General features: G+C 43.7%; 1 protein-coding gene across 4 annotated transcripts in view; it reads left to right on the top strand.

Moving 5' to 3' along the window:
- Positions 1-27,046, top strand: part of hipk3a (homeodomain interacting protein kinase 3a) — a 48,851-nt gene that overhangs the window by 711 nt on the left and 21,094 nt on the right. For all 4 annotated transcript variants that reach the window (XM_037540644.1, XM_037540643.1, XM_037540641.1 and 1 more), the window contains exon 2: positions 5,045-6,275. In XM_037540644.1, coding sequence (XP_037396541.1) covers positions 5,045-6,275 — 1,231 coding nt within the window. The remainder of the gene's footprint in view (positions 1-5,044; positions 6,276-27,046) is intronic.

The raw sequence follows: 27,046 nt of genomic DNA, 5'->3' as shown, positions 1-27,046 counted from the left end.
GCCCGCACTTGTTTTCCGAAGTTTCAGCTCCGCGTTGATCGTCAGTCGCTCGACGCCGCGCCAGCTAACTGGCTAACTTATCAACCGAGTAGCTGGGTGTGAAGTTTACTTCGCTGATAACGAGTTTTGCGCGTTTTAAACCCGTACGTCTCCTTTTTTAATCGCTGGTGCTGTGTACATATTTCCTCCTTGGTTTAGCTGTTTTGCGGCTTGTCTAAACTCGTTTTTAGCCCGACTGTTGCGAGTTGACGTTAGTTCGCTAACTACTTTAGCTGCAAATCGACGGGTTGCAGTTTCTCAACAAAACAAACAGGTCCGGAGCTTTTTATTCAGCCTTACTCCAGGATTAGATTGGTTATGTGCAGGCGTAGGTCTTTGTGGTACGAATTTAAGACTTGCGCAAGTTCCTCTAGGTTATATAAACATGGGCATGTTGCAAGTGTGTGGAGGTTAGGGCTGGGCGATATGACGTTGTTGATCGTTATCGTGATACATCGCAGTATATCACGATATGCTTCTCTGGATATCAATAACGTTTATAAATCACTTCCTAACTGCAAGAGCGCACTTAATGTTGTTTAACGCTAACCCTTTTAACTCCTTTGGACCACCAGTGGTCCAAAAATGCGCTTTATGTTCTTCATAACCTCCAGTCTAATAGACGGTGACGTCATTTTAAACCCTTATAATAAAAGAAGCTGAACTCAGTTTGTTTTTCTACTGAAAGTCGACCCGTTTTTCCCCAAATCTGGGCTCTAAACTATAAACAGATGGCGTCTCTTCAGTGATCTGCTCTGGAAACATCACTTTTATAGAATAACACAAAGAGCGGTGGAGATTTTTGGCTTTCAGCAGTAAATTGTGAGCGTGTTGTGATGTGTGTAGATCATAAAACACATTTTCTGTTCATTTGAGGGGCGATTTTACTAAAAAAAAAATGGATAAAATAGATATTTCATGCAGTTACTGAATCATTTGCCTTACGATTTGGTCATGAGTTCAGATGGAAAAAATGAAATATGCCCTATTTACTTTTATTCATAAGAACTTTCTCTATCTTTTGTTTTAAATGATTAGTGTTTATTCTTTTACATAAATGGTTGCGACTGTAACAACTGCAATTTATATATATACTATAGTAATTTGGTTCATGTAATTTGATGGCATGTTTTACAATGTGGCGTTACTTTGTTCTAACTTAACAGGTGTCAGAATAAATAATGTGATGCATCATGCATCATTAAAAAAATAAATAAATAATTAACACAACTGACTGAACTATTGGGGCCACGTTTTGCCATGTCGCCCATCTCCAGTGGAGATCTTCCCTGTGGGTTTAGGCAGCTGAGTGTGTTGCATGCAAATACTGTGTTTAATCATTAAGCCCTTGTTAAATGTAATTTAAAAGAGGCATGGGATTAAAGTTGGGGGTGTATGAGATCATACGACGACGATGAATCATATCACTGCTGTTACAATAATTATGTGCATTGGATGTTTAGATTTGAGTGATGTTTCAAACCCTGAGCTGCTTTGCCAGTATAGCTGTATCTTGTTACACATGAGGTGAAATGAATATCTACCTATAGTCCTACATCTTGCTCTCCTGATCCAGGAGTGTCTTAGTCCCAGTTTCTACGTTTTACATAAGTATATAAAACCTCGTATCTCCGAAATGGTGACTTTACAGGAGAAGGAAAAAAACCTACTTTACTTTTAATGGGAGTCAATGGAACCAGACGGATTTCCATGTAATTCTGGGACGCTTCTTTTGCTCCGTTCATCGTGGAATTTACATACAACGTAAAGGCCAATAGGCATCAGCAGCGTCGGCAGATAGATTATTGAAAAATCTCGGCTGTCTGCCTTGGCCCCTCACTTCCCATGTCGATGCCTCCCTGGTTTAGAGGACGACTGGAAACAAAGGCAGGAATGACCCTTTTATTTGCGAACACAAATCCTGTCTCATTAGGCTGTTTTTGTTTTGGGGCAAATGCAGCTCCCTGTAATTTCCTGTTGTTTATGTGAAACAGTTGCATTGTCAACAGGTGTTTTTCTCCCTTCCCCCCTCCCAACCCCATTGGCTACTGACGTGGGGAACGGGTCAGTTGCCACCTGTCCCTGGCAGACGGCAGCAGTTGAAAATACAAGACAGAGAGAGGCGTAACTCAACACCTTGGCTGCAGTAACCTAATGGACGCAGCAGGGTCATGCTGCTTTGGGCTAAGAAAGCCCTGCTTACGTGTGGTTTAAGCTTAGCAGCGCTGAAGGGCTCTCCAGTTACAAGCTTAAAAAGCGCCTTGTGTTTGGACCGGACGCTGTTGATGAAGTTAAGTTGTGAAAATTTCCGTGTGTGTCTGATTAGTCAGCACTAATAAAGTTAACATAGTAGTGCTTATAATGTTTCGCCAAGTTCTGGTACTATAGTCCAAAATATCTTACATACACAGTCAGGTGTTTAAACTGGACTGTTTCGTTGTATAAAAATCGCACTCGAGGATCATTTTCCGGAAAGGAAAACTACCGTTTAATGGATTAAAATAATCTGGAGCGCTCGGTTGACTGTCAGGTCCTGTAGTTCGCTGCAGGGCACTGCTGTTTCATGGGCATCATATCATGGATATCTATTAAGTATATTACTAAAATATTGCTAGAACTGAAAAGAGGAGCTTCACATAAAGGTGGGGAATGTTATTTTATAGTTTTGTTTATCAGATTTGACATTTATTGCTCTTCTGTGCATCATCAGTGCTTTGAAAGCAGGGACCAACGGGACTGAGTTAAAATGCTGAGCGAAGATCGTTGTGCTGAGTGTTTTTGGCCGTTTTAAGCATGACGGTAGCGCATTGTGTCTTGGTGTAATAATATGTAGTGTTTTTGAAAAATACTGTAGAAGTTTAATTTAATTGAAATTTAATTGAAGTATGTGTTATTTTTGCCATATCCTGCACCCCTAGCACCGCAGTATACCTGTACTGATGAAAAATGGCCCGGGCTTGTTTGGGACTTGGGTGTCTTGAAGTTGTGGAATCAGCACTTCTGTGTTGTTTTGAAAGGCTGGTTGTTTGGTTCATGTGATCATCAGATCTCTTTGACGTGACCGAGTTATGAAAACTTTGTCTTATAGCGTGTGTGTCTTTGATGTCATTGCCTGGAGGTGTCTCTGCCGATCAGTGTCGGGTCTCCAGACTCGAGCCAGAGTAGTCAGTGGTCGGCTCGTCGTCCACCTACTCGTCGTTTCGTGCCCGCTGTAGCCTTCTCGTTAAAGTTCTCAGACGTGCCTCATAATCCTTTTCATAGCTTACATTCCTTGTTCTGTCTCTGTGGATTCTTATACACGTAATACAGGAGTGTGTGTGTGTGTGTGTGTGTGTGTGTGTGTGTGTGTCTTTTCTGCCACACCTGTTCTCCACTTCTCCTGCTCTCCTGTCTAAACTTGTGCCATATGTTGTGCCAGCATAAGTAGCTCCTGTGTAACTAGCGTGACTAATCTCCACCAGCTTAATTTCAAGGCTCTGCCAGTCAGTGGCACTAGTTTCTGAGACTAGTTTGAGAGGCGCAGGTTTTGTTTTCATGCATATTAGCCAAACTAATATTCTATCAATATGTTGCACAGATGTAATTAGCATTGTAATGTAAGTGGTCCTGTTAACGAGCTCTATTGTGCAGGTTAAATTCAATAGTCCGGCTTCTCCAGAGAAGGTCTGTTGCTCAAAAAGACCGAGGGGGATCGGAGAGAGAAACGGAAAAGTGATTAAACCGTAGAAGTCGACATGCGGTCTTATTAATGGTGTTTAGGCATGTATTGTAACTACTGATAATTAATTATTCGTTACCTAAAAGTGAATGATTACATAAGTTCGCTCAGTTTGTGATCTGGGTTGACAGCTGTAACTTATCAAATTCAAAGTATGGTAAAATATCTCGCTTTCATTTGACGAGCACAAATTTAATGATCCGTAGAACGTTGGGAGTCGACATGTGCCAGGAGAATTCCTCGGCTTGCTTTAGTGAGCTACGTACGAGAAGTTTGGAATAAAAACGGCATGCTTTTGTTATTGCCAGTGATAACGGAAGCTTTCACAGGTTGGCGTGACAATATTTCATCGTACCACTGTAAATTACGTCAGAATACCTTTTCCATAGCCTATTGTGGATATGCATCAACTGCATGCCTCGTTAGAAGACAGTAATTAGTCGGTTTAAACGTTAAAACTGTGTGAAACGTCGAATAAAAATGATTGTACTCAGTTTTATTGATTGTAATTTTAAAATGAGCCACTGCTAGTGAATTGTGTCTGTTCGAGCCTATCAAACCCCAAAAATGTAAATGTTGTGGTTAGGGTTGTCAAATGATTACAGCAGTCGATCATGATTAATATTATTGTATAAAGTTAAACGTGATTGTCTTAATTGCTTAAATGTGACCAGTAAGAACATTGTTTTCATTTAAAAAGTATTTTATTATAGCTCTATTTCTTATAGCTATATGAGATGACAGCATATTCCTCATTAAAACGTGGAAGTAAGTAGAAGAACGTCACTGATGTTAGTAGCGTCAGTGCTGCGTTTTACTAATTGAAGACATGGCATGTTTTATTGATCCATCAATGAGCTTCTGGACAGTTGAGGGTAGTGGGTAACACCTCTGCTGTAGACTGGGGTTCAATCCTTCACCTGGGTCAGCACCCTACACTATACCAATAAGAGTCCTTGGGCAAGACTCCTAACACCACCTTCGCCAAATGGCGTAAATGTAAGGGCTGTATTTGAACGAGAGCTACAGACGTGGAGTCATAGCAGCAGTAAACCGGCAGCCGGGCTTTTGGTTGGATCTGTGCATGATTTCTTAGTTTAGGCTTGTAAATGCAAAAAAAAAATACAAATACAAAAAAATAAAATGCAAAAATAGTAAATACAAATATTTGATATTCGTTTACATGTTTGGTGTTTTTTCCACTTCGCCTGCCGCAAGTTGAGTGTGAACTACTGCCAGGTGTCAAGTTTTGCCTGAGCTTAATCATCTTTCTTCTTTGTTTTCCAGGTATGGCCTCACAGGTTTTGGTCTGCCCACCGCATGTGTATCAACCCCAGACAAGTGCCTTTAGCAGCGTGAGGAAAGCGGAGGCAAGCGGCTGTGTGTACCATGAGAAGACCCCTCGCACCTACGTGGTCGGTGTGAATCTTGGCATTGCGCACCCAACCAATATTGTCCCTTCGTTAAAGACAGAAGTGTGGGAGGGTGCTAGACCCCGTGGCGCACCGGACCTGTTACAGACTGTGTGTTCTTCGTCGGCCCCTGCGAGGCGTCCCTCGCCCTACAGGTGCGTGGAGCCGGGAGGAGTTGTGGGGCGTGTTTTCGGCACGGTCACAGCAGGTGAGGAGGACAGAGGAGACGGTGGCCAGAGCAGCCAGAACAGAGCTTCTGGAGGAGCAGGTGGAGGTGAGCTAGAAGGGGAGGGAGAGGGCGACGAAGAGGAGGAGGAGAAGAGAGGGAGGACTGAAGGTTTGAATTCTGTGGACGGAACCCTACGATGTGGGTTTAAACGCAAAGGTGAAGAGCTGGACAGTAAAAGTAAGAGCACCATGCAGATAGTAGAGGAACATTCCACGCTACCTGCCATGCTGCAAAGCAACGTGGGGACTACAGCCACAGGTGTGGCACCCTCCAAACAGACCGGGACAGGTGTGGGCGGGGCAGCTGCAGGAGGGGATGGGGACTACCAGCTGGTTCAGCATGAGGTCCTCTGTTCCATGAAGCACACCTACGAGGTGTTGGAGTTCCTGGGCCGAGGAACTTTCGGTCAGGTGGTCAAATGCTGGAAGAGGGGCACCAACGAGATCATGGCGGTGAAGATCCTGAAGAACCACCCGTCGTACGCGCGGCAGGGCCAGATCGAGGTGGGCATCCTGGCCCTCCTGAGCAGCGAGAACGCGGAGGAGCACAACCTGGTGCGTGCCTTTGAGTGCTTCCAGCACCGAAACCACACCTGCCTGGTTTTTGAGATGCTGGAGCAGAACCTGTACGACTTCCTGAAGCAGAACAAGTTCAGCCCACTGCCGCTGAAGATCATCCGGCCGGTGCTACAGCAGGTAGCCACGGCGCTGAAGAAGCTGAAGAGCCTGGGCTTGATTCATGCTGACCTCAAGCCTGAAAACATCATGCTGGTGGACCCCGTCAGGCAGCCTTACCGCGTGAAGGTCATAGACTTTGGCTCAGCCAGCCATGTCTCCAAAGCAGTGTGTTCCACTTACCTGCAGTCGCGCTATTACAGGTGAGCATGAATTCGAATTTGTTTTTTTTACTTATTTTTACATTTTTTATCTTTTATTTTTGTGTGAAGAAGCTTTACCAAGCATTAAGCTCTTAGCACGTCTGGTTCTTTACCACCACCGTGAACAGTTCTGAGTTGGTAAATCTCCCTAGAACAGATTATTACAGAGCGTTTCCCTTCAAACCTCTGAATCTCTTGGTTTACAACAACTATTTAAATATGCAGAAATTTTGAAAAGTTACCCTTTAACTTGAATTGTACATGATTTTATTTCAGGTCGTTTTGGACCGTCATGTTGGTCCATTCATCATGAAATGTCAGTCTAAAGGGCAGCTGGCCTTTTTCAGGTCTTGTAAAGAAACGAAAATTAAAACCACCCAAAAGTCAGATGCAACATGACTACCAACCAACACAGTTGTGTAGCCACACAGCCACACAGCCATTGCCTGAATGAATCTTAATGCTTCAGAGCAGCAACCTGTGAATGTCTGGGCTGAGCTGTTGGCAGTTTGTGGGGCTTAATTTTTTAGGAAACTCGAGAGAGGAGGTTTTACATCTGTAGTCTGCCAGATGAATTATGTAATGCCGACTGTTTTCTGCAAGTTTAATTTTAAGCATGTTTTTGTGCTGCTTTTGTTGCCGGCTGTGAGGTTACACCCAAACGTCCTGTTATGTAACTTAACTTGGGCAGAAATATTTACAGAAGTGAATAAAGCACTGATGCAGTAATACTGAGTGAGTGAAAACACTTTGACCCTAATGTAATGTTTGAGTGCTTTTAGTAACCGAGTTAGATGATTCAGTTCACGATTAAAGAGATTGCAGAGATGCTTAATTGTGAGACTTGTGCTGAAATCAGGCAAACTCGTGACCTCTGCTGCGGTCGAACAAGTGTTGTAGTTTAGATCAGATGCTTGAGCGTTGGAGCATTATGAAGTACCACAAACATGAAATAAAAATATTAAATTGGTAGTTAAAGAGCAAGAAACTGGTTTAAAACAACATCCAAGTCAAAATGGCTTTAATTCTGGGTTTAAAGGATCCAAATTAGAATTAAAGGTACTCGTTTAAACTTTGTTCAATTAAAATATCAAAGCTGCAGTAAAAGTTCCTGGTTTAAAATGAATGTAAAGTGTCAAAATGACGGTGAAAAGTGAAGCACTGGTTTAAGGCGATCTACCAAGTGTCTTATGCATCCTCAGAAGGAAAACCTGGAAGTGTAGATTCCTCCAGGATCCTCCTTAAGTGTTTCAGCGATTTCCCACCGTGGCACGTTTCTCTGAGCAAGAAAACGTTACATGTTTGAGGATCTGCCTGGCATGTTCACCGAGTTTTCTCCTTCAGGCTGTGCTTTGCGTAGCTGCATTTGCGTTGAGATGTTTCTCACAGCAGCGTGGGACCCTCCCCAAAGCTTGTTCGGTAAGATGGTTTGCCTGGACCACTTCAACAGTGCGGTGCCTCATTCCTTCTGTCTCAAGGCCGGCCTTAGTGACGAACACTGCGGTATATGTGACCATGAGCGCTCGCCGGGCCAGGCCCCGGGGAAGAACGCTGCACGTAAAAAGTCATATTTCACTGCCAGTGAGAGACGCTCTCAAATTAGGCTGTGCCTAGTTTGCTTTTTGAGCATGTTGCCTGGAGGTATTTTTAGCTTTTTTTCCTTCATCGACTGCATCATAGGTTTGTTTTAGCGCATTATGTCAGTCGTGTTTTTAAAGAAATGTTTTTGAGGTTTTTCTCACAGGAGACCAACTTAAAAGGCGAGGGCTTTACTTCAGCATTTTTTATTAGACTGCTTGAAGAAGCACTCTATTGTTATCTCTATTGTTATCTCTATTGTTATCTCTCATACTTCTTCTTATTCTTCTTCCGCACTTTTCTGCGTTTTGAAGGTCTCGGCGCTGTGACTTGTGCTCTGTATGTTTGGAGTCGATCGGATTGGTAGTTTTTTTTTTAATAAAATCAAGTTTAAAAATTAAAAACCTCCCATAAGAACGAACGGTGGCAAAGTTCAGAACTTCACATTCTGGCTGACATCGATGACGCCACAGCGGGCCGCTCCGTCTCACAGACGCAGCCGATCACGCAGGGAATCTGCTTTAAAATCCTTAAACTTTCACCTAGAAACTCCGTTTCAGTTGTACATGGTAGAGAAACTGGTCCTTTCTGAAACCTCAAAATATCTCATCTTTTTATCAATTAGCTTCAGAGTTATGAGCATTTGTTTGGCACTAGGCACAGAAAACTGCCCCATTCACTCCCATGTAAATTTCTCAATCAGAATTTGCTTGTTTCAAGATTTGCTCCATGTTTAACTCGTCATAACTCAGACATTTTCTTTTCAATGCACACAGCACTAGACCAAAATAATCTACAAGGGGTCTCATCTCACACCATCTATCCGGTTAAGCAATAGAGTAAACATTTCCTGAGTTATGACTGTTGGTTCAGAGGGTGCAAATCAGACTCAAACAAGGCTTCTCCACTAAGAGCTGCATAATAATAGAGTGACTGTTCATTTGAATGACCCCCCCCCCCCCCCACACACACACACACATCTCTCCCTCTCTCTCACACACACACACACACACACACACACACACACACACACACTTGCAGCTCTTTTCAAGCACGTATCCCGATGATCATCATCGTTTAGTGTGCTTTCACCAAATCTCGTCCCTTTCGCTCAGAAACGTGCGAAACTCTCCGTGATCTGCGCAAACAAAAACGCACCTCTGGTCCATCCTCCTCTCTGAGATGTTTGAATAGGCCCGATGTGGACGTTACATAACGTTACGCAGAAGAGTACAGCGTGTCTTTGTGTGCATGTAGCAGTGACAGCTTGTGGTAAGGTTATCAGCTGAAACAGATAAAGAGGAACTTGGTCCTTGTGTGCTGTCGGTTTGAATGGCCTCACTGATAGTTTTTGCACTTTGCACCATGTGTTTGTTGCTTGAATGTGGTCGGGCCAGCTCCGTGTTTGCTCTCCAGTTTCTTGCCGAGGGAGTGTGTGAACCCTGGTTGCACCCTCGTCACACGAATGAGTCACGGTGACGCACTTCCAAGACTTTGCAGCTATATTTTAATCGGCCTGATAGGGAGGGACGCTATATTGCGCTAGAAAGTTGTTATCCGTGGTTAAACGTCAGGGTGAAAAAAGCCGTTTCGTAATTCTGGTGAGTTAGTTGGGCCGTTTTGTGCTCTGTGGACTGAGGTAGGAAGCCTTTCCAGTGTGCTGGAGAAAATCATTGTGATGTTTCCTGACTTCAGACTAACAGTAGCTGTGGGTAGCCCAGTGTGTCTTATTTGTAGGCTACTCTTAAGCAGCTGCCCTGAGTATGTTGACAGCTAGGCGCAGTTTTTTTTTAATGTACAAACCAGGGCTCTGCACATACTGAGATGCAATTTTAGCTGCGTGTTTCAACATTTCTGTGGTTCAGTGCTGCAGCTGACATTACAAAACCACACGCGCCTTATTTGGATACTCAACTAGATAAAACAAATGCTGAAATGAGTTTGTATAACTGTCTATATTACAGGCACATTGTATTATGTAGCCTTTGTAAAATACTCAGGGAAACAATATCGTACAGTAATAAGACACAAGTTAAACGGCCGTGTTTGTACACCACTATAACAAGCGAGCTTTATCGTGGCGAAGACGTACGAGTGAAGAATTATAAGCTTTCATGTGTGAATTTTGTCCCGTAGGTCCAGTTTTAGCTGGTGTCCTTTTCTAAACGAACGTCTCGTTTCTGCCTTCTGCTGAGAGTCAGCCGTTGGGTTTGTCACACGCATCTGGCTTGCCTATATTTAGGCAGAGTCTGCTCGCGTTCACAGTCACCGTGTCATGATGAGCAGACTGTTCTGTTATGGCAGGCGCACAGCGATGCCTCCAGGAAGAGAACCTGGTGATTGCCTCAGAGGTAGAACATCAAACGGCTTGGCTTTTCCACTCCTGTTACCAGTTAAATCTCGGTGGAAATTGTAGGTTTTCAGTGATTCAGTATTTGTGGACTTCTCTTAATGTGGAAATTCCCGTCGGTCTTCTCTGTGGAAGCGGGCAGTGTCTTTGTGGACGTTGCAGTATATTTTTGTGGAGCTCTTCCGTAACGCCAGAATTTCACCTCAGGAAAATCCCCAGATTCTTTGATATTTTTTTTCATCCAGTGCTTAAACTACAAATGTTCTTTGAGAGTTTTAAGAGCACTTCTCAACAACTTGTGCAGATTCCAGCTTGACTGCAGCACTCCCAAAACTTTCCTTAAAGTTAAAACTCTTGAGTTATGAGTCAAAACTCATTTATTTTTATTGTCTTAAGCCTCAGTCCCTCGTTTTCCATCTTTCTCAGGAACCACTGATCAAAACTAGGCATCTGGGTGCAGGCTATCGGAGTAAAGCGGTCGAGGAGGTGGATGGGCCTCTGCCGTGCACTTAGCCAAGCTCGAATGAGAAAATTGAGTAAATTGTGGAGGTTGGGTGTTTTGTGGCCTGTGCTAGAGGAACGACATGACAGGCATTGAAAAGGTTCTGTTTGAGAACTTGCGTATGAGCTACAAATAAAATCCCCAGAGAAAAAAATCATTAATTGAATTTACCTGTGGAAAAAAAAGGTTATTGCTCTTGTGGTGATCTCTCACCGAAGCTCTCCTCTCTCCCTGCGCTTCTACCAGTCTAACCAGTGTGGCTCATGCATCATTAAACAGTATTTCTCAGGTAAAGGTGTGTGATTTCCATGCAAAGTAAGATTACTACTGCACTTCAGAGGCTCTATAGTTAGACGAGTTAATAATATCAGTCTATACAAATACAATGCAATTAATAAATACAATAAAAACACATGAAAGCGTGTGTAGATTGTTTGTGCAGCTGAAATCCCTAATTAAATATTTATGTAGGACCAAGAATTGAAAAATGGGTCTTTGATCTTGTTTTACAAGTCCAGATCAGATGGCCCAGCTTGAGGACAACCTCCTGGAGTCAACTTAAACCTCGTTGCGGAGTCTGAGGTCATGCCTCTGGCGAAGGAATACCCATCAGTCTAATGAGACTCTTCGGGCGCATCAGATGAGCCACCAGGCTTTCATCAGTGCTTAGATGGTGGTGCAGGGACTCTTTCTGTCCTTGGGAAAATGCTGACCTTAGATCTGTTCGCTTTGGTTAAAAGTATGCAGGCGGTAATAAATGGGCGGAAGTATTAGTATGGGGGGGGGGCTTATGCTATGCATGCATCTACACTCACGTTATTAATATTTTTGAAGTCGCTTGAGATTTCTAGAGGTTCTTTGGACCTCTGAAGACACGGTTTTCAAAATAATGGACAAAATTCAATTGGATTTCGGTCATTTAAACATATCGGTTGAACCTGCAAGTATGCCCATCGTCACAGCCCTGTTATGAAGTGTATTTGTCCTCTATCTATAGTTCTAAAACTTATTTAATTGATCATCTGTTAGTGGAGAAATGAGGCCCATTATGGTGCATAATTTTTCAAACGATGGGCTTACAAGACCTTGAACTCCAGTCCAGTTTTATCTTCCCTTCTCCCTCAGTTGACCGCTCCGGAAGGCAGTGAAATACCCCAGCTTTTCAGTCGCAAGGCTAATTATATCAGCCTGTTCGAATAGCTGAAATGCTAAGAAAGCTAATATTCATTGGTCTCTTGCATAACAAGCCGCTCCCATTTACCAGGCCAGCGAGTGTCCAGGCTCATGTTTGAATGGATCAAGTGTGCTACTGCTGCCGTCCACATAACCAGCCGTGTGTTCAGAGTCATGCAAGCAAGCCTCAGCATTGGGCAGCCTGGGAAAATCCGGCCTTCAGCTCGTCCCAAATGTCAGACGTTAGGAGTGATACTATATCTTGTTGGTTCGAGCTACTAGTTTTAGGTTTTATTGGTGTCCTGTTAGGCCCGTAGGGTGGATGCTGTAAAGCCTGGTTTGTGTGACAGCAGAAACTTTCACGCTTCCATTTATTTTGAACATGGAATAGGGATCGGACTCGGGTTCCTCCCGAAATCCAGCGTGCTTGGCGTGACCAGTTTGAAAGCCAAAATAATAGTTTTAGTCGCCAGTATCTAATGTTTTCCCTCCCCTTTAAGATAATGAGTCTCTCACTGCATCATGCAACGGCTGTGTTTTTCTTTTCTTTCCCCTTGTGGGCCATAAAGCACCTTTTCATGTCACTGCAGCAGCTGTTGATGTCTGATATGGAAGGGTTCAAAGTCTTTACATTCCTCATTGCACTGCCAAACGTTTTTTGGAGGTTGCCTGAACGTTTCTCGCAAAGCCTGTTTTTCCTTTTTCAAAACGGCAAAGGTGCAGGCGAAGGCTGACTGCTGCTGGCATGCGCGCTTGAAACATGACCTGTTGCCACAGTGTCAGTAATTATCCCCATGCAAGATCTCTGAGAGCTGCATGTTCGACAACCAACCGCAACCCTGACGTCAGTGACTTTGGACATTGTCCTTGCTAGTCGGGGAGCGAGAGTTGACGTTTGCACAGTAAAGGGGGGAAAAAAAAGCACCGTATTTAACTTACTTAATTTTCTAGGCCAATACTGAGGCGATGCCCTGAATTCGATACCAATACCATTTCTACAGTATATTCATTTGCTACTGTCTTTCTAACTGTGATAAGTGATGAAAAAATAAAATAGTATTAATAAAATCCAACTTTCAGTCTTCTTGGTCCCTCATGAATGAAATATAGAGTTAATCACTATAACTTGGTGATAACCTGATGTGATCAGATCAAATCTGAAACCCGTAACCACCAAATATAATATATTATATAAATATAATAAATATAAAATAGCATTGATGTGTCTTGTATGTGTAAAGCCCATCATGGAGAAAATGAATATAGAATTGATTTAATTGGTGCGTTATGTTATCATTGTTGTCTGGACAGCCTGACGGCTCCTACTTCTCACGAAATATGGAGTGGCCTGTTGTGGTCGGGTATCTAGGACCACATTCTTTTGCAGAAAACACTCAGATTCCTTTCCTTCTGTGGCGCGTTGAGATGGCTTTGTTTCCAGCCGTCGTTTCAGAATTCATGACTCCTGGAATGGAGACCATGGCTGGCACTGTTTGGGTTTTTCCCTCAAGCCTTGACTTCTTTGCTTAACCGAATTCGGCGATTATGGGCAGCAAGTCCTGTGTGATTGGGAAACTTAAGGCCTTCTGTGTGTCATTAGGTCAAAGCTGAGATGAACAGTGTTCATCATAAAAAGGCAAACCAAATATTTTAAAAGATAATAATTATTTATTTATTCGTTTGTTATTATAAACTCCCTTGGTCCCCATACCGAACTGGCTGGATTCCAGATCCTGATGAAGGACCTGGAGGGCCTGATGATGTTATATGAAACGATCAGACGTCCCATTGGCCCTAATCTGCACTGAAGCCGCCAAGCAGACCAAACAGAAAGCTTGCCGTGTTAGTGGGCCACTCGGCCTTCGCTAAGCACTCCCAGAGTGAAGCGCGTACCTCACCACGTTTGGACTGAAGCCTGAAGCTTCTGCCTTTCTCTTGTTTAATCTAAACGTTTGATCGATATCGTCGTTTAGCTTTCGGTAAGCCTGTTTTCCTGCGTTCTCTGCGTCAGCTGTTTCAAACGAAGCTGATCAGACTGCGCTTGCCGTGACCGCGGTGGTGTATGAGCTGGGGCGAGGTAGTGTTACAGGTGAGTAGGTTCTTCTTTCGCGGTGTCTTCACATCTGTTTCCTGGGGTGGAGGCCGTGGCAGCTGCTAGGTTTAGTACAGTGGCCTTTCTTCCCATCTTCTTCTGTGTTTCCCCTGTGTAGAGGTTGAACTTCACCTCAGCCTCTTTGACATTTGAGATGGCTGTTTTGGAGGCTTCACCACTTCCAGCATATTTAGTTTTTAATATTTAGTGTTAGTGTTGGTACATAAGTATAAATATACTGCTTTTAGCCCCAAAATTAGTGTTATTTTCAGTTGATGGCTGATGGATATCAGATGAGAGGTTACCAGACTGTACAAATTTCCAAATGGAGAGCCTGAATGATGCCGTGGTGAAAAGACTTTTGTCTGGCGTTTGTTTACTGCTTTGATGGCTCTGTAATTCTGAATGTGAAAGCTTTGTTTCTACAGAGCTCAAAAAATGTTTGGTGGAAGTGCACACGCCCCGTGATTGCAGCCCCAAATTGAAAGGATCGTAATGGTTTGTCCTGACCTCTGTAATGCCTAGCTTGCATATGAAATGTCCGGTCATTACTGTACAAACCCCGTGCTCAGTTCTGGAAAAAGTCCACCAGCTTCCCACAAAGTGTGGCGTTCTGGCCCATGTGTTTGCTTTGTACACGCTGCTTCTAGAACAGCAGTCCGATGGAGCAGCCAGGACAGAGCTGCGAGCGGTATGCTGTTTGGCTCTGGACTCCAACTCGTTCAGGGCACCGAAGGAAAAATAGAGAGAACTTAGTCGTTTAGGTTTGTTTTATGTACCTTTTTTTTGTTTTTAGATTCTATCTTGAAAATATCTTGCCGGCTCGCTCTTTTCTAGCATTTGTCCAACCCCACCTGGCTTCTGTATGATTATTAAAAGCTATACGAAGTTAGGTGTGACCTGCTGTGACTTTCGAGCAACTCCATCTCAGAGCAACTCCATCTCAGAGCAACTCCATCTCAGAGCTCCATCTCAGAGCAACTCCATCTCCGAGCAACTCCATCTCCGAGCTATAGCGGCGATTTTTAAAAACGCCATTCATTTTATCCCAGAGATTCTTCTGGGGTGTGTCTTGGCCGATATTAGGGCCTAACCAATATCATTTGATGAGACAGTTGGTTGATATTAAGGTTACATTGATGTATCGATAAGTTGTCATGATACCAACATTTTAATTTTAGTAGTTGATACCAGTAGCAGTCAAATTTGGCTGTTTTCTGTACCAATTTGATACCACAGCAAAAGTAGAAATGCACACATACATCTGATATCGTTTAAACACACACACAAAGTTTTTTTTTCTTTTTTTCATTTTTTTTTTTTTTTTTTTTTTTTTTTTAAGCCTTTCAGCCTTTTAACCTGGTGTCATGTCTGTGACCACTTCCGTCTCAGGTATATAGGATATATATCATCCTACAACTGGAACAAAATAAAGAGGCCTCTTTGGCCCAGGTCTAGAAATTCAGAGCCGGTTTCTGCAGCCGTGCTTGGGCAGTTACAGGTGTTGGTCGACCCCACCAGTGAAACCATGATCTTACAGCGTGCAACTAAAGAGTCAAGTTTCCTGTTACCATCCATGAAGAATGAGCTACCTTTCAGTTATTTAAAGCCCCCGATCCGTTGGACTCTGCTTTGTTTGGTTTTAGTTTCACACCATGCCTCTGTGAGGAGCGTCGTCTGGCGGTTTTATCGTAACGTGGTTAATTAACAGGGGTATATAAGTGCCGTGTTGCAGGTGTTGATTTAAATCACACTGAATTTGGATTATTATAGCCAGTGATACTAATATTCAGTGTTTATTCATTCGACCGAAGTAAATTTCTCGTGCTGTGAGATGGGAAAATCGGAACGAACGAACGAACGAATATATAAATAAATAAATGTATAATAAATAAATATAATATATAATAAATAAATGTGTTATATGGTTTTTACCGTCTCTTGTGGTTTTTACTGTCTAAATTTATTAATAAGCCTTAATGGGCTTATTATTGCTTTGCATCCGATGTCCGCTATTATTGTGGACATGCTGACCTATATAGACCTATATAAACAATTTGCACTGACCACTCGGACCACCCAGCCCCAAATCAATAATTAAAATGTGATAAATGTTTTCTTACTGTCTATATTCCACACATGTTTCTAGTTTTCCTCGTTACTCCGGTCCAGTTTGTTTTGAACGGTAATTCTAGAGGTTTTGTGGCACGTGGAGTTGAATTATCTAAAGAATCGGGGTCATAATTGAACTGTCATGGGGTCAAAGATTTACACCCTTATTAATGCGATTTTAAGTTCTCTGTTGATTATGTTGTTGCTCTGTTTTTCAAAACCCATTCCAGACTAATCGGTTGATGGTTCTTTTCTTTTTTTTTTCCCTCCGTTTTCTGCTCAGCCAGGTCCTCATTAGTTTATTGGAGAGAATGCCGCGGAGTTTTTTCCACTGGGCTGTGGAGCTGATGGAAAAGTTTTTGCTGGGTTGAGGAGGGGAAGTCCGAATAACTGCTCTCTGCTGTAAGAGATTAGATAAGCGGTGTTTGGGTGGGATTTGTTTACAGAGAGCGCTGTGACTGGATAGCGGTGCGCAGGCAGGGCCTGGAGGGAAAACCTAATGACCCGTGTCAGTTCGGCCTCCCTCTCCTGCTCTCTCTCCCCCCTCGTCTCTGTTGCGGCGTTAATGAGAGGTCCTAACACTCCCTGCCCCTCCACACCCAGACACACGTACATGCGCCTCCTGGCAGGCACGTGTGGATCATTAGTCGTTACTGCACGCTCATACTCGGAGCTCTGTGTGTGTTTGGGCCTCTACCAGAAAGCAGCGTTCTGTTCTCTAGTACTGAATGTCCTCTCCTGCTCCGTGCAGGAGAAGTGGAAATCCTGGAGTTTGGTGCTGGTGATCTGCTCGCGGATGGGGAGGATCGCTGTCATAAGGGCGGTGGAGTTTAGTTCTGTCCTTTTCTTTCCTTCCAGCTTTAACTTAAAACTGATACCTGAATAATAAGCCTACAGTTTAAAGACCAGGCATGCACCCATATTGCATTGTATCCCGTGTCCGGTATTTTTGTGGACATGCTGACAGATGCCGACACATAGGAGTAGACCTATATAAACAATTTGCTTGGACCACGAAGCTAGTGAATTGTTTTCTTTTGTTTTTTTAGTAGATGAACTGACACACAGCAGTTTATTGCACATTGTATTTATTTCTTTCCCTTACCTTAACTTCTCTACTTCAAACTAGAAGTTAGATATTGATCTCGAGACTAGGGATGCACCAGGCCTGTGTGTATACCGACATCAAATGTTGGACGTATCTGCCGGCGACAGTGGTGATTCCCAGTGGTGACCGCTCAGATCACCGAGCCGGTGAATTATGCTGCCCAAATTGAGAATTTGTGGCCAGAATTGTGGCAGTCGTGGGCTGTAGGTTAGGGAACTGGCTCTGTGACCAGAAGGTTGCCGGTTCGATCCCCAGTGCCGACAGTCCATGACTGAGGTGTCCTTGAGCAAGACACCTAACCCCCAATTGCTCCCCGGGTGCTGTGGATAGGGCTGCCCACCGCTCCGGGCAAGTGTGCTCACTGTCCCCTAGTGTGTGTGTTCACTAGTGTGTATGTGGTGTTTCACTTCACGGATGGGTTAAATGCGGAGGTGGAATTTCCCCAGTTGTGGGATCAAAAAAAAAAACAGTATCACTTAATCACTTATAGAAACCTGTTTATCGTACATTGCATTTACACTTAACAAGCGTGCTTCCATACCGAAAGGCAATGAAATGTTGCTTTGAAAAATAAGACATTTATTAAAACTTTTACCATAATAAGAACATTGCAATGGCTTCAGCTGTCGTGGTGCTTATTTTCAATAAATTTGATGCAGTCGGTTCTGTACAGGTGCAGGAGCCGACTCTGGGTCTCACACATGATGGTGAAAAGTAGTTGTTTTGTTGTTTAAAGGTGTAATCTTTTCAAAGTTAAACTGGTCTGGTGGTGTTAAAGGGGTGGAAAAATAAAGAAATATAAGATCTCCGAGGAAATTGGCCACTGGGGCCGTAGACTCTTCACGTTTTAGATCACTAAGAAAGCAGTGGAAATAAGGGACGAGGATTTACGACATGTAGACATTGGTGGGAGTGCATCCACGCTGATTAACACAGCAGAGAAATATAACATTTAAGGCTTACAGCATAAGTTAAGTGATACTTTTTAAATCCCACAAACGGGGAAATTCCACCTCCGCGTTTAACTCATCCGTGAAGTGAAACACCACATACACACTAGTGAATACACACACACTAGGGGGCAGTGAGCACGCTTGCCCGGAGCGGTGGGCAGCCCTATCCACAGCACCTGGGGAGCAGTTGGGGGTTAGGTGTCTTGCTCAAGGACACCTCAGGCATGGACTGTCGGCCCTGGGGATCGAACCGGCGACCTTCCGGTCACAGGGCCAGTTCCCTGCAGTAGACCAGCATCACTTAAGCCGTGCTCTTTCAGAGTACAGTGAATATGTTTAAACTTCGGGTTGAAATATGTCCGTTCTAAACATCTAAGGATTTCCAAGCCGTTGTCTGCTGATACTGATATGACTCTATGGTTGCGTGTCCCTCCTTAAGGGCTGTTATTCAGTAACTACTATGAAACAGTGCTGTGCGTTATGGACTATACATCATATTGCATTTCTCTTGTTGCAAATTGTGATTGAGGAATACCTGTTAAAAGCACATTCTGTGAACTCGAATTGATTAAAAAAATTGCTTTAATTTTATTTTGACAAATGTAAATACAGGGCGATTCACTCGAAAGAGGCCTCAAATATTCTCCCGTTACTCCTGTTAGGATGAAGCAGTCTGAAAGAAATAAGCTACATACCTGGACGCATGTGGGAGTACATGTGATGCTGGAAGTGATCTTCCGGACACATGAAGGGTTAAACATCGCGACAGCTGTCCGGCAGCTCATCGCTCCGACACGGGCTTCCCGGCCTGTTCACAGCTCCATATACTGAGGAGCTCATTGCACGTGGTTTCCGTGAGATTGCTTCGTCCTAGCAAGAGTTATTACCGAGTATTCAGGGCCTCTTTCGAGTGAATCTCCCTGAATCTTGATGCACCCGAATACGAAGCTTCTCTGGATCTTCTAGAGTTGGTCAGGATACTCAGAGCACACTGTAAAAACCTGTTTTGTGGTATTGCGAAGGCCAGCATTGCACGTTGTATTGCCTTAACTCTGACACGGCCCATCTTTCTGTTCTTCTGAGTTTGTTTGTTTGTTTATTTATTTTTAGAGAACCTTCCATGTGGAGCCTCCCCAGCCTAGGCTGTAACCACATCCGTGGCAGTGTGCTGAGGGCTCTGAGCATGACGTGTTGTTGGGTTTCTCGTTGCACAGCTGCAAGTTCTGAGAGGTTACTGTGTGTTCTGGGGTTGTCGTCACAGAGGGGGAACATTCAGCCTGGCCTCTAGGGTTTCCTGTTCTAATGCAGTAAGATGCCTGGGGTTACCTCCCTCCACCCTGACTGTTCAGGAAATAGCTGATGTAGGACAAGGGTTCAGACATAGCGGAGCTCAGTTAGACAAACCAATTGTATTGGCTTCCCCCGCCCCACCACCACCGGAGCCTACATCATGGACCTACCTACTAACATCACAGTTAATAGAGAACGAACTCGAGCACAGACGGTATAATGTGCCCATAAAGTTCTTTGTTTATGAAGAGCAGTTAATAATAGTGCTGTGCTCTGTCATCAAGCCGTATCATAATCAGGATATCCGCACACACGCAGGCTCTTATGGGTGGTTTTGTAATCTCTCCGACGGCGTTCTCGATGAAGGACCCCGGTTTTGGGGAAATCCAGCCTCTCGTTGTTACGGCGGGTCATCGTAACGCTGCACATTTCTTTGTATTTCCACTCCATTCTTTATAGGTTTAAAAATACAGCTTCCTGCTTAGTGCTGGGAAATGGTGTCATGAGTTTCAGACCCTCAGACACCATAGACTTTACTTTGAATTTCAGCAACCTGATCTTCAGGATGAATATCACTTTTCTCGCTACATGGGTGTGAAGACGGACATGCTTATACAAAAAACTCAGAGGTTTGTGCGGCTTCTACGTGTTGCCCAACTAGGGCTTAAAGGTTGGCGTCACTCCAGTGTCGCTTCCCTTTCTGTGCTCGTTTTTGCATAACACGTCTCACCGTTAACATCCTTATTGTCATTTAACATTTAAGCCAAAATCACTCATGCAGAATAAGCAGGCGCTTAACTGGACATTAACGGACATCGCAGTTCAGTGCGACTTCGGTACAGCAGGGAAAAAAGCAACGAAAGCCCCCAAATGCGGACGGATAGGTTCTTTTCATTAAGACAGCAGTGCAGTTTACAGTTTGTTCCGCCAAGTGTTGTACAGCCCATCCTGAGGCAGTTGGTACAGCCTGTAGTAACAAATTTGGGTGATGATGATTCAACTTAAACTAACACTGTGATCTGAGCGGAGCTTCCAAAACCGCACTCGGTCCTGTTCTCCATAACGTTCCTACTCCATAAGCTCCATTCAGAAGCTGGGCGTCGTGTGAGGCTGTAGCTCTTCTCTCCAGTCTAATAGACGGTGACGTCATTTTAAACCCTTATAATAAAAGAAGCTGAACTTTGTTTTTCTACTGAAAGTCGACCCGTTTTTCCCCAAATCTGGGCTCTAAACATAAATTTATTTTTTTACGTTTAGGCGCAAAGTAAACAGAAAATTGTAAGGCTTTGTGCTAAATCTCTTCTTAGATGCAGAAATACTGCAAACTGTGGATGGACGCTGCAATTAAGGACGCTGCAATTAAGGACGCTGCAATTAAGGACGCGCTTTACCTGGCAGTGGTCCTTTAAATAAGACCCACTGTCAGTGAGACGCCAATCAGCTTGCACTAATTAAGAATCTCTAGCTGGCGTGTTGCCACCTTGCTAGAGGCTTAGTTTACGGGTGGAGCCGTAGACTCAATGGGTGGAACTTGGGCTTGTGAACTTCCGCGTTACTGTTTTTAGTCTTTGCACGCACCACATATTCTCTTTGTGATTGAATATACCAAACCACAGCGTCCATACCGTGACCTACCGTTACGCCCCTAAGAATGAGTGCGAGTTTAGATGAAAAGATTGGTGAAACAAAATGCTCCTTTTTATGGCTTAGTTAAAAAATAAATGTAACTATAGTGACTGGAGGCTGTGGCATAACCATGGGGCCAACATTCGGTAAGCGGTTGCTTATTAGTCTTGTATTTAACCTACCATAAACGGTGAAATCACAAATTATAATTTTTCAGCTTCTTGGCTGACTGGGTATCATGCAGTCTCCGTTTCACGTGTTTAATTATAGGCAGTGGGGAACAAATACCAGAAGGGTCTAACGTAGACGCTGCTGAAATTAGTGCTACTGGAGTAATGCACCACAACAAATCCCTTTGGCCAAAGCAGACCTTCAGGATGAGCTCAGCCGAGAGAATGGTTCTCGTCCAATTCCGTGAATTTGTGTGTGTGTGTGTGTATATAATATAGTTGTACTTTACCAGTTAATTTATGCATTTATTTGTTAGTTTATTTCAGTAATTGGCTACAGATGGTTTTAGTAATCTAGTTGGGACTTTTCTTTCTGATTTTGTTGCTTTACTCTTTTCGAAGTATCTAACAAGAGGTGTGTTTTGCAGTGGTATCAGACCGGTGAAGTTCTGGAGTGCTGTGTTTTCTCTTGGTACTCCACAGTCCTATTTATTTAATTTTTTCCCCCTTTTTTTTCTTAAAAATTTAGATTTTTTTAATAGGCCAAAAGTCTTTGCTGGCCAAACGTCAGCGCATCCTTCGTTTTCTCTGTTTTGGAGGTTCAGTGCTTCTATATGAAGCCCTTCAGAGGTCTAAGCAGCAGCAGCAGCAGCAGCAGCTCACATTTTGCTGACAAACGCTAATGTGGCTGGACATTAAAGCAGACTTTCTTTCCATGTCTGAGAGCAGGGACGTCAGTAGGTTCCTTCTGGTCCACACCTCTACATACTTCAGCTTTCCGTGTCAGTAAACATGCATGACTCTCTGTTCATCCAGGGCCTTCATGAGTTGAACTCTGGCTGTCGTGTGTGTCAGCCCAGTTTAACACTCCTGAGTCAAGCCCACTGAACCCTGTGCTCTGCTTTCTGGAATATCTTGCCATGATGTCTGTAGAAGACTGAAACGTCTACAGTTGAAAGTTCTTAGCTGTTTTTTCCAGTAGTTTAACAGCATAAGACATTTTTATGTGGAAGAGGGTTGTGGTAGAGGCAGTGCCTGAAGTAGAAGTGCTATTTGGGGGTATGCTTTGGGAACTCAAACCCTCTATGACTGATCTTAGAAACGGATGGGAAGGGCCAGTGCCTGCCTGCCTGCATGCTTTGGTACCATAATAGCAATATCCAGTCTCTGATGAGTTCATTTAGCACGTACAATGGACCTTTTATTTTTGGCGTCAACGCAGATGACTTTGAAGGAAGCAATTTTAGTCTGACTTTGTGAAGTGGTTGAGCTAAATTCAGAATGGGCCGCTGCTTTACCCTGTCAACACAAACCTTCAGCAAGGTTTTCTAGCTTCCTCCAGCACTTCGTCTGCTTCTGAGCTCATAGCTGCGAGAAGCAGGCAGGATGTCACATTGGTCAAGACACCTCTGCCTTCTACACTGTAGACTGGGGTTCAATCCCCACCTGGGCAAACACCCTATAGTACACCAATAAGAGTCCTTGGGCAAGACTCCTAACACCGCCTTGGCCTGCCTGTGTAAAATGATCAAATTGTAAGTCGCTCTGGATCAGAGCGTCAGCCAAATGCCATGAATGTAAATGTAACATTGGGTTCTTTAGACGTTCTTCTTGGGCCCAATTTCCCATTTCGTGTTTTTTACACCTACCCCTTGTTTTCCAGTGTCACCCTAACCCCCTTGGAACTGAGTGGCTGAAATCTTCCCAGACGAAATGGGTACCTTTACCTTATTAACAGGCTACTAGTGCTGCTCTGTAGGCGACCCGGCCCATCGTTAGTGACAGCAGAGGAAGGTGATGCTCAGCAACCTCTTACATTTAGGGCATTATATGCCTTCAAAGAGGGGGATGAGAGTTATTTATCACCCACTCCTAATTCGTTTGGTGATGCAAAGCGGAAGTCAGTTAATCACCAGCTTCTTAGAATTTTCCTGTTCCACCTTAAATGGTAAAGCTCCTCCAAACAGAGGTTTTTCAGAGACACACTCCATACGGAGTATTATGAGGGGGGGGGTCACTAAAAGCATGCTGTGGGCTCAGTAGCCTGCTTTCCCATTCCACCTTAATTGCTGGACTGACCAAGATCATAGCATGCTATTAGTGAAGGGTCCTCAAAGTGTTGTTGGGTTAATTATCCTTCATTGTTGCTAGATGTTGGATTTATTTTTTGGGTGCTGGGTTTAGTGCCTATATCCTGCAGTGCTGTTGGCGATGCGTTCACTTGGTTGGTTCAAGTCCCTCTCCAGCAGGATCAGTTGGCGTTTGCTTTAAGCTCCACGCACTGAACACCCTGCAGTGCTGGTTGGTTTTGGGATGAGTTCTCAGAGTCCTGCCATCTGAGCTGGGAGCAGAGTTTAGGCAGGTTTAATCCCTGGTTTAATCCCTGAGAGCTGCACTGCAAATCTGCATGTCAGGCCCTCTGTCTGTTTTGTCCATGTTCCATTCTTACTCGAGTGGCTGTTGCCTGCTAAGCCCTCCTGTCATCACAGTGCAGAATAGCTCCTGATTCAAACCAGGCTTTCAGGAGCACCGTGGTCAGAAATAGAGCGAGAGTCAGGGGTCTACTTGCCGGATGCCTTTGGTTTACTTTATTAGCCAGGTCTAAATTTACTCTTTGTTGCCCGTGAGGATTTGACAGTTACCACTGTTAATCATGTAGTGTGGATTAGAAACGTAAGGATTGCATTTCAGATTGTTTCTTTTAACAGTATATGAGGACCTGCCTACTGCTACAGTAAATTTTAATGTTATGATGATTTGCTACACACACAGACTGCTTCTACAGACATTAGTGAAAGTATGGGTCGCTGTCAGGAGCTCATGGAATGGGTTTCCATGGCCGAGCAGCTGCATCCAAGCCTTACATCACCAAGCGCAGTGCAAAGCGTGGAATGCAGTGGAGTAAAGCGCCGCCACTGGACTCTAGAGCAGTGGAGACGAGTTCTCTGGAGTGACCAATCACGCTTCTCCGTCTGGAAATCCGATGGACGAGTCTGTGTTTGGCGGTTGCCAGGAGACGGTACTTGTATGGCTGCATTGTGCCCGAGTGTAAAGTTTGGTGGAGGGGGGATCATGGTGTGGGGGTGTTTTTCAGGAGCTGGGCTCGGCCCCTTAGTTCCAGTGAAAGGAACTCTTAAAGCTTCAGCACCAAGAGATTTTGGACAATTTCATGCTCCCAACTTTGTGGGAACAGTTTGGGGAGTTTGGCCCCTTCCTGCTCCAACATGACTGAGCACCAGTGCACAAAGCAGGTCCATAAAGACACGGATGAGTCAGTTTGGTGTGGAAGAACTTGACTGGCCTGCACAGAGTCCTGACCTCAACCCCATAGAACACCTTTGGGATGAATTAGAGCGGAGACTGTGAGCCAGACCTTCTCATCCAACATCAGTGTCTGACCTCACAAATGCACTTCTGGAAGAACGGCCAAAAATTCCCGTTGAGGGTGGGCTGACATCATATTACACCCTTTGGATTAAGAATGTGAGGTCAAAAATTCATGTGCGTGTGAAGGCAAATGAGCGGATTCTTTTGGCAATATTGTGTGTGTGTGTGTGTGTGTGTGTGTGGGTGTGTTAACTAACAATAAATAAATAAATAAAACATACATATAAAAATAATATATATAAAAAATGTGAAGTGTTGCAGTAATGGAGCAATAATGCATTTGTAATCTGGACAATAAAAGTGAATAATTCCGTGTTTTTATTATTATTTTATTGTTATTTACAGTCATGCAAAACTTTAAGCTCCCCTGGTCATCTTCTAAATAGAACACACCACGTTTTAATGCACGATTACCATTTATTTGCTGACTGTAATAGATTGGAAAAAATAAAACGTGCGCTGTGCAGTGTTATGTTAACCTCAATATGCCTTATTTTAACCTCAGCAAATAAAGAATTTGTACAAGATTTTCAGGAATTTTTTTTTTCCTTATTTTAACTTGAAAAATCAGTAACAAGTAATTTGACCAGTAAGTATTAAACCTGGAAACTGTGGTTTGTACCTGATCGCTGATGTCACGATAGCTTTTCATAGCATCCCATCTCTAGTTGGCAGATGCCTTTAAAAACTTCTAAGTCACAGTTAGCAGATCGAACCCTCAGTGCTTCTCAGGAACCTTTGCATCGCTGGCTTGAAGATAACCTTTGCTTCCGTACCTGAGTGGGAGATGATCCCACGTAAGCGGGAACATGACAGAGCAGTGTGACACACTGCCTCTCATCACCCCCGCGATGGCCTTCGGTGGCTACGGCGTCGTGTGTAAGATCATTTGTCGCTAGGCAGCCGGCATTTTCCCCCCGTTGTCATGACAGCAGATGTGTTAACTGTGACGTCAGACGTTCTGCCTCAGCTGCAAACATGATGGTTTGTCTGTATGTGCTCGTCAGCACAGCAAGACGGCTTCATTAGGCTCAGGGTCGTTTTGCTGGGTTGACTGTAGTTAAATTACCAGCTTTTCAATGAGCCTGAGATTCTGAGTCCAGGTGCTAAACATGGTCTTGATCTTGTGTTCAGTCTCACTCTTTGGCTGTGGTACACTTTCACTTACAGCTCAACACCTATCCAGACATCACATCTCATAGTGTGAGCCTGTTATCAGGTTGTTTTACACCTGTGCCCTGTACGGCGTCACTTTTGGTTTTCATATTTCGGCACGTTTTTAAAAAGCCCAGCCATCCTTATGTTGTGTGAACGGTTTGCTGATGTGTGGATTAATAGAAAAAGCCCAGATTAACCAACTTTAAGGTTAAGAACAACTTTGTCTTTGCCGTTTTGGAGATCCGAGGTTGCGTTGTGGCAGTGAAACTATATGGGGTGCAACAATTCATGTCATTTATAATTTGGTTCGGAAATTTTTAATTCAGCAGAAAGGAGTGCCCAGAAATCTGCCTTGCCTTAATACGTTGCTTCTTTTTTTTTCAGTTTATTAAAGCATTCAGCATTTCATAGTAATGCACTGCCCTCGAACTGTGTTGGTCGTTTTGGGCTTTGTTTAATTTTTATTGTTCTTCATACAATAAAATCAGTAACTTTGTGCTCCATGCTGTTGAGCTTGTTTCGTACGTGTACATTTTGGCTATAGAGGCCTTGCATGTCCTTTAATAATTTTATTCTGCACTGTGTGGGATGGTTCTGACATGATAGTGCTGTGAAAAAGTATTTGCCCCTTCCCCATTTCTTCTATTTTTGTATATTTGGCACACTTCAATGTTTCAATAATCAGACAACTTTTAATATTTAACAGAGATTAAATTAATTTCATCTGTGGAAGGAAAAATGCTGTTCAGCCCAACTGGCCCAATGTGAAAATGTAGTTGACCTTAAGCTACTAAATCAACCAGTTAACCAAATTCAGTTAACTGCTGGATTGAGTTTCTCAGGCGTGATTACGGCCAGACCTGTTGAATCTAAATATAGAAAATCTCATAAAGCAGCACATGATGCCACGTTCTAAGGAGATTCAGACACAGATGCAAAACAAAGTAATTGAAATCTGCCAGTCTGGAAAGGGTTACAAAGATATTTTTAAGGCTCTGGGACTCCAGTGAACCACAGTGAGGGCCCTTTTCCACAAATGGAGTAAATTTAGAAAAGTGGTGAACTTTCTCAGAAGTAGCTGTCCTGTCAGGCTTTACCAAGAGCACGACTCGCATCAACGACTCGCAGAAGAACCTAGACAAACCAGCTAAAGAACTGCAGGGCTCCTTTGCCTCAGTTAGGGTCAACGTGCATCATTCCACGATAAGAAAGACACTGGGCAAAAACGTCGTCCGTGGGAGAGGCGAGGCGCAAACCACTGCTGACCAAAAA

The sequence above is a fragment of the Pygocentrus nattereri genome, chromosome 8, assembly GCF_015220715.1.
Source record: "Pygocentrus nattereri isolate fPygNat1 chromosome 8, fPygNat1.pri, whole genome shotgun sequence".
Taxonomy (NCBI): domain Eukaryota; kingdom Metazoa; phylum Chordata; class Actinopteri; order Characiformes; family Serrasalmidae; genus Pygocentrus; species Pygocentrus nattereri.
This window is presented reverse-complemented; position numbering and strand designations above follow the sequence as displayed.